Source organism: Lagopus leucura, unplaced genomic scaffold (genome assembly GCF_019238085.1).
Source record: "Lagopus leucura isolate 7727_CA_CO unplaced genomic scaffold, USGS_WTPT01 Super-Scaffold_739, whole genome shotgun sequence".
NCBI classification, from domain to species: domain Eukaryota; kingdom Metazoa; phylum Chordata; class Aves; order Galliformes; family Phasianidae; genus Lagopus; species Lagopus leucura.
In genome coordinates, this window is record NW_024962255.1 from 3536994 (window position 1) to 3544162 (window position 7169).

General features: G+C 35.8%; 1 protein-coding gene across 4 annotated transcripts in view; it reads left to right on the forward strand.

The window, feature by feature from the left end:
* The window catches only part of TSPAN14 (tetraspanin 14), a 37573-nt gene extending 31582 nt beyond the window's left edge, over window positions 1–5991 (forward strand). For all 4 annotated transcript variants that reach the window (XM_042863277.1, XM_042863278.1, XM_042863279.1 and 1 more), the window contains exons 7-9: window positions 735–779; window positions 1256–1375; window positions 3135–5991. In XM_042863277.1, the coding sequence (XP_042719211.1) occupies window positions 735–779; window positions 1256–1375; window positions 3135–3206 (237 nt within the window). In that variant the 3' untranslated portion in view covers window positions 3207–5991. The remainder of the gene's footprint in view (window positions 1–734; window positions 780–1255; window positions 1376–3134) is intronic.
* Window positions 5992–7169: the final 1178 nt, after the last annotated feature.

Here is a 7169-nt window from a genome sequence, read left to right on the forward strand (position 1 = left end):
TAATTCACTACATACTGTGTAAGCAATTCTGTAATTATGCAGTAAATAGGTTTGATTAGTCTCATAGGGAAGGGAAACAAAAGTATCATAAAAGAAGCATCTTTGGAGCTTAATACTGTTGTTGGGCTTTGTAGAATTGGAATCTGGAAGGTGTTTGTGGTGTTTGAGACATAACTGGAACTCTTTTTTGTCTACGGTAGTTTTATCTCAGAGCTGGATTATGTGAGACTGATTTATCAACTGTAAAGACACTCTAGTAGCTTGCAGCTATCTATCTGTTACTGGTATTCACGAACAAGGATAACCACATGAAATGATGGAGTAGTGAGGAATATTTTTTTTTACTACAAAAATCAGTGTGGTACCTTTGTTATCTCAGCGTTTAGGCATTATGTGAAAGAGATAAAATGATATCGATCTTGGAAGTACAGATGTTTTATCTGAAGGCTGTCAGTACAGCTGTTAAATGTCATGTTCAGTAGTCCTTGCTGGATGAAAGCCAATGAGAGAAGCTGGAAACTGTAGTGGAGGATGCTTACTTTCCAATTTACCTTCTGTCCATTTGGACATTATACTTTTCTGGTGTTCTGATGCTTTGCTATGTTATTTTTACTGAAATGTTCTCTAGAAGAGCTGTTTTGTGCAGTACTGATTTGTTTGTGAATTTAAGACAGAACTTAGTGTGAAAAGAAGCAAGCAGAATTCAACTGATATTTTTAATCCTTGTTTTTCAGCAAAAAGTTGTGAATACACAGTGTGGCTATGATGTCAGAAAAAAGGTATGGTGCTGGAACCTTTGTCTATCCTGCTTTCTGTGTAGATAATAATAATAATAAAAAAGGACAATACTTAAGTCAGCACAGACAGTGCTGCATCCTGCTATTAGTAAAGAATGGCAGAGTTTTTCTTCTATTCAGAGCTGAGAAAGTGGAAAAAGATAACAGGACAGTTAAAGGAAAAGTCCCATTTGAAAAGGGGGCTTGACTTCCATTTTGAGTGTCTGTATTAGTTCTAGTATACAATTTCTGAATTCCACTTTCTACTAATTCTGAAGTATTCCAATAATAGGAATTGTAGGAAGATACTAATGTCCTGACATCCTTTGAGTTAATTTGGGCATGTCTGTGTATTTCTGAAATTCAGTTTCAAATATTACTGCATATATAACAGATTTTACTATATCCCTTCATACGTGGCTTGACTGTTACAATGAACTTGAGCAGAAAAGTGATGTTCTTGAATTCTTCTCATTCAGAGCAAGAATCAGTGGGATGATCAGATATTCATCAAAGGTTGTATCGTTGCTCTGGAAGCTTGGTTGCCTCGAAATATCTACGTTGTTGCAGGTGTCTTCATAGCTATCTCACTGTTACAGGTTAGTTGCTTTTGTTATTGTTTCTTTTTCTTGGGTATGAGGGCAGGGTAACAAAGCATTTGTAGAGACTTAGGTTGAAGTTGAGATTGGTTGATTTCCTTATGCTAAAACTATATTTTTCCAAGAAATGAAGGTCATAATAAAAATATAATTGTAGAGTATATTATGATACATCATAATTATATATTTTATTGTGTGTGAACATAACAACGTACTATTCTATTTTTATATAAATATGATGTAATTTTAATATTTCAGTATATCAGGTGGGAGAGGAGATCTGGCAGTCTGCTTGGTGTAGATCAGAACTACAGCCTTATAGCACAAACACGGGGAAAAAAAAAAAAAACTGAAATCCCATTTTATTTTTCGTGCTAAGACTCCCATTCAGCATACTTCAGCATACTGAGCAAATATACAGCATACTGATCAAGAATAGACGAGCAGGGTAGCTGGTGAAGAAGTTGCAAATATGGTATTAGCGGAACTATGGTAGAGTTCCTCTGACTTGTTACAGTACCTTTTCTGTGCTTGATGCAACAAAGAGAATGAATCAAGATTCTCAGTAGAACATATCAAATTCCTTCTTTCAAGATGGTTTTCACTTTCATTGTGGCAGTTGTTTATACTTACCTCGACTGCTTTCTTGTACTACTTGTCTGGGAAATAACCAAGTTGTAAATCTACTAGAAAACATTTTCCATTTAACTGAAAATTTAAGTGTAATTCTAGCACCAACTCTTCACCGATTCTTTCACCAACTAGAAAAATACAGGTATTTCATCAGTATCTATTGGTTAATGCTTCCCGTGCCTTTATAGAGCACCCCTGACCTGAGAATACTCCTTTTAGTTAAGAGGATGTTCAAGATACCAAGTGTAATCTTTTGTCAGGGTGTTGACTTCAGTTTGATGATGTTCTTATTCATATTGTGAGTCTGTGACACTGCCTTCATGTCACAGTTTTCAAATTGAATGTGTCTTGGCATTAAGTTATTTCATAGTGGAACTAAAAATCAGACATAGTGTCTACTTCTAGAACAAATCTTCTGGCTTTTCCAGAACTTCACCACATTATGTTGTTATTTTTTTAAGAGTATTCTAGGAAATGTGCTGAGTTATGAATCAATCTACAATTTTTAAAGAAAGTTTCCCAAAAAACTTGAATGAATGATATTTTCCAAGTTGATAAATGTCCCAGTGATCTGGGGCTTCTCTAGTTGTTATTAGACAAGAGTTTCACTTCAGTACAGGCTATTGCACGTTCCACTAAAAAAGAAAATAAATCACAAATCTGACCGAATTAACCAAAGTTATGGAATGATTTGACTGACTTCAAATTTATCTGTTGCTAAAACTGAATGTTATGAGACCCTTGGCTAAGTTTCTTCCACCTGTAGGATGTCTAGAGATGGAATATTATTTTGAGCACTTCTGAAGCATTGCATAAATCATCTTTTTCTTATCAGTTACATCTTCTACTAGATTCTGCTGCTTCTTTACTGTTTAGTAATAGCTATGCTCTAACAGATGATCCTAGCTACGAAGTGGTGTCTGAGCCTGCAAATGCTTCATCAATGCATTGTTATTCACAATAGAGTAGTTGCATTGACTGAAGTGCATTGAACACACAAGCTGGTTCTCATTCTGCAATAATGGATAATGGTAATAGGCTCTATGTCTCAGAATCTACTTGCAGACTGGTACATAGCATGTATTACATTTCACACTTTTTTTTTGTTCTTTTTTTTTCTTTTTAGATTTTTGGAATTTTCCTAGCCAGGACATTGATTTCTGATATTGAAGCTGTAAAAGCAGGCAATGCCTTCTGAGTATAAAATTGAACATATGTTGCAAAAAGTATATCTTACTATTCTTGGTCAGACATGAAAATGGAAAGAAATGCACAGACCATGAAATACTCCTGGTATTACCTGCTCATGGGTTTTGCTTCAGGCTGGTACAAAAAAGAATCTGCAGCTCATCCGTCTGCCTTTTTTCTTATGAGACAACTCAGTGCATCAGAATTGATCTCTGGTGAGGAAGAAATGGAAGTTTCCCAAGTTGTCAGAACTGATTTTAAACTTGTAGGAAGAAGAAATTGAACTGCTTTAAGCTCCTTCCTTGAAGAATTACCATGAAGATTGTTTTGATTTTACTCTGAACTGTCATTGCTTTCAGTGTTATAATCTCTTCAGAAGGCCTGCTGATCTCTTAAGAACATTGAAAAGGTTGTAGTCTCTACAGTAGACTCATGCAGTCAGTTGGGCAAGTTGACCACCAACTGTCATCATGGTGGTATTGGAAATGGAAGCAAATATCACAAATTTTCCAGTTCTTTTCTTCTTGGTTGTGCAGAAATAGGGGGTATTTCTGTTCGACTGGGAATGAAGCAGAAGCAGAAACTTACGTTCAGCCTTGGATAGCTTGAGTAACCCAAGCAGTTATGAAAATGCATGAGGGGAAAAGTCTGACTCTATAGTATTATATGTTAGCAATCTCCATTTCAGGCAAGGGAATGTGAATCCTTAGTGCTGTTTCCTGTCTGGAAAAAATGTAAATAGTCTTTATTTATAGAAAAAGGAAAAAACTCTTTAAAAATGTGTAGCTTTTTACTGTTTAGTGCTATTTTTTAAGAAATGCTGCCCTCAGAATTTTGGAAGTGCAGTTTGTTTCAGTAGTTAGCAAGCATGCTAATGCTAGCTTTGGACTTGTTTTCCTTTCCTCTGGTTTCTTTGCTATGCTGATCATTACAAGCCCTAATTGCTAGTATCAAAGTTGATGAAAACATTCAGATTCAGCGTTAATCACTACTGGCCTTTTTTTTTTTTATTATCAGAAAGTCTGCATTTAGTAGAACACTAGCTTTTGAATTTTTTATGAATCTTCTATAAAGTTACTAAATCATCAGTTCTGTTTGTCTTCTAATCTGTGGTTCAAATGCCAATCACAGTGTGCTGACAGGAACCATTTCTTCACAGTTTCTTCTTATGGTATCAAACCAAAGTACTTCTACTGAAATAATTTCTGTGGGTTTTTACTGTTTTTACTTTTACCAGAAGAAAACTGAACTCTTCTTCCCATCCTTTTTTTCCTGAAGTGCAGTAAGATGGCCAGTCTTGTCTGAAAGTCTTTGGATTAGGACTGCAGTGGCTGCAGAAGCACGGCCACGCCTGGCATACTATTTTAATCTGTCAAAGATGGATGTATATGGATGAAAACTTCTAGGAAGTAGTTGTTGGTTTTACAGTAGGCTGTATAACTAACAGTGTTTACTGCTTCCAGTGGCACCCATTTTTTTCAGGGAGAGCAGATTTTTTTTTTTTTTTTTTTTTTACAGTGCCTGAGAGTGTAAATTTTAAAGAAGTATATATTTTTCTAATGATATTTTACTACATGTAGTCTGTGTGAAGAACTTGATAGTTGTATTTCCAAAGCCTATGGCCTTCTTAGGAAGCCAAACTCCTAAATCTTTCAATTCCATTTTTGTATTACGCATGTATTAATGAATGTTTCACTGGCAGAAGCTGACTTGCAGTAAGAATCTTTGTGTTGCTTGTCCAGATGTTCTTGTAGCTTTTTACCCTGTGAAACACTTCACAGGCCATGCTGTACTTCTCATGTATATTTCAATGCAGCTTTATAGTTCTTTTTCTGGCTAGTGATTGAGACAGAAGAGGACAAAGAAGCTTGTCTCAAGTTGGCTGATTTCCTTAGAACAGAGAACAGTCCAATATTATTCGTCTGGAAAACCTGTAAGTAAAATCTATAGAAGTGCACTGTGATACTTCTTTAGCTTCATTATGCAACAAGGGAAAAATAGCTGTAGATCAATGAAGGAAGGGCAAGATGCATTTCTTCTGCAGAGCCTTGAATTTGTGGTCTGTATTACCTTTTTGTTGAATGTAGTTCATTAGGAGCAGCCAAACATTTGCTGCAGTTATTCTGTGATTCTGTGATACTTTGCAAGCAACAAAGCGGTGTTTTGTAACTTTTTGTAACGTTTGCTTTTAACTCTGGTGCTCAAAACTATTACAACCAGCTTGCTCTATTCTGTGTGATAATCTGATGTATATAAGATTGGAGAATACTTCCTGTTGTAACTTTCTGTTTGTAAAACATCATATTGAAAATTGCATCATGGAGTACATTTCACTGTGCCATTTTTTGACACAAGGCACGTAGTGCTGGGAAGTTGTTTCAAGAGTTGATGAAAATCATCGTGGCTTCAACAAGGTCAATAATGGAGTTCACACACTGAAGTTAGCTGCCACCCAGGGCCTGTTCCATCCATCAGAGTTCCACTGTCTGCAGATCCTTGCCAAGATGCCTGAAGACAAATGAGTACTTGATTTCTTTTGGTTTTTCAATACTCTGGTTTGTATGCAAAGCAGAATTTAATCAGCGTTGTCTTTCTACAGTTTGTTCTTACTGGCCTTGGCCATGTTAACACCAGCTTTGTAGTATCAATACTCTTTGGAATCTTTTGGAACTGAGAATCTTTTGGAATCTTTTGGAACTTTTTCAACCTATCTGAGGCTCTTTACATTCATGAACATTTCTGTTTTCACCATGGATAAACTTCTCTGCATTTATTCAGTAAAATTTTTAAAATCCTGTGGCTGTAGGCTGTTTTACCTCTGAGCATTTAAACCACCACCCTTGATGGTGGTACATGTGGCTACTGTAATTTCAGACTCGGAATGGGAATACTTTACCATTTAGCACCTTTTGTATGGACCCACAGTGACTTCATGTCTAACCATTTAGCTTATGGTTTAAACAAGTCTTGTCAGAATAAGCAGTTGAGTGTGAGCCTGCTCTAAAGCCCCAAAGGAGAAGCAAATCAACAGTTTTGCAGGGATAGGTTTGATAAATTGATGTTGAGATTTTTATTGGTTGCATTTGGAACAACTCCACAAACACTACAACGAAAGCAAGGTTTTTAATGAAGATATCAAATATGAGTTCAGACTTGAATAACTGGACTGAGCGAAGGGAACTTTTCAGCGTGTGATCATTTTTATTTATCAGAAATGAGCACAATATATTTCTGTGACGCAATGTATTTATTTCTCAATTGGTTCTGACAACACAACTGCTCTTGTTTCTTATGCGTGTTTGAACACTTAGTTTGTTTACAAAAAGGAGGATGAATATGAGCACAGATGAGAGTGCAGTGACCAAAGAAACATCAGTCACCTCTTAAAAGTCTGAATATTACTTGCCAAGGGGGTCTTTATTTCTGTTGACTCTTGTACAGTGCCATGTGGATAGATTTATACCTCAAGTACACTGAGGTTCATGTGGCAATTGGTTTATATATAGCATTACCTTGCTTTTTTGTCTCTTCACTCTGTCCTTTCCTATTCCTTCCCATACTGCCTGTGGGTTTTCATGCAGTTTGAATGTTTATCCTGTGTAAGGGGAGGTCCTGTCTCTTCTGAGATGGCTTTTCTGAGTGACTTTTCGTGTGTGTGTATATGTATATATATATAAATTTTTCTCAAGCCTTACATTTGATTAAATAAAATAAATGTTTTGTACTGCTGGAATTTGTTTTCTAAAATTTATTGCTTGCAATCACTACTGCTATTATTATTATCCTCTGTGAGGTAAAGGTATGCTAATACTTAATTTTTTTATTTTTTTATTTTTTTTTACTCAATATAATTCTTGATATTTTTTTCCAGTCTTGACTGATGAATTATAGGTGACCTGTGTGCTTTTCTCTTCACTGTTAATGGAAAGCCATGCAAAAAAATGCAAGTTGAAAGTCAGTTCGCAGAGAAACA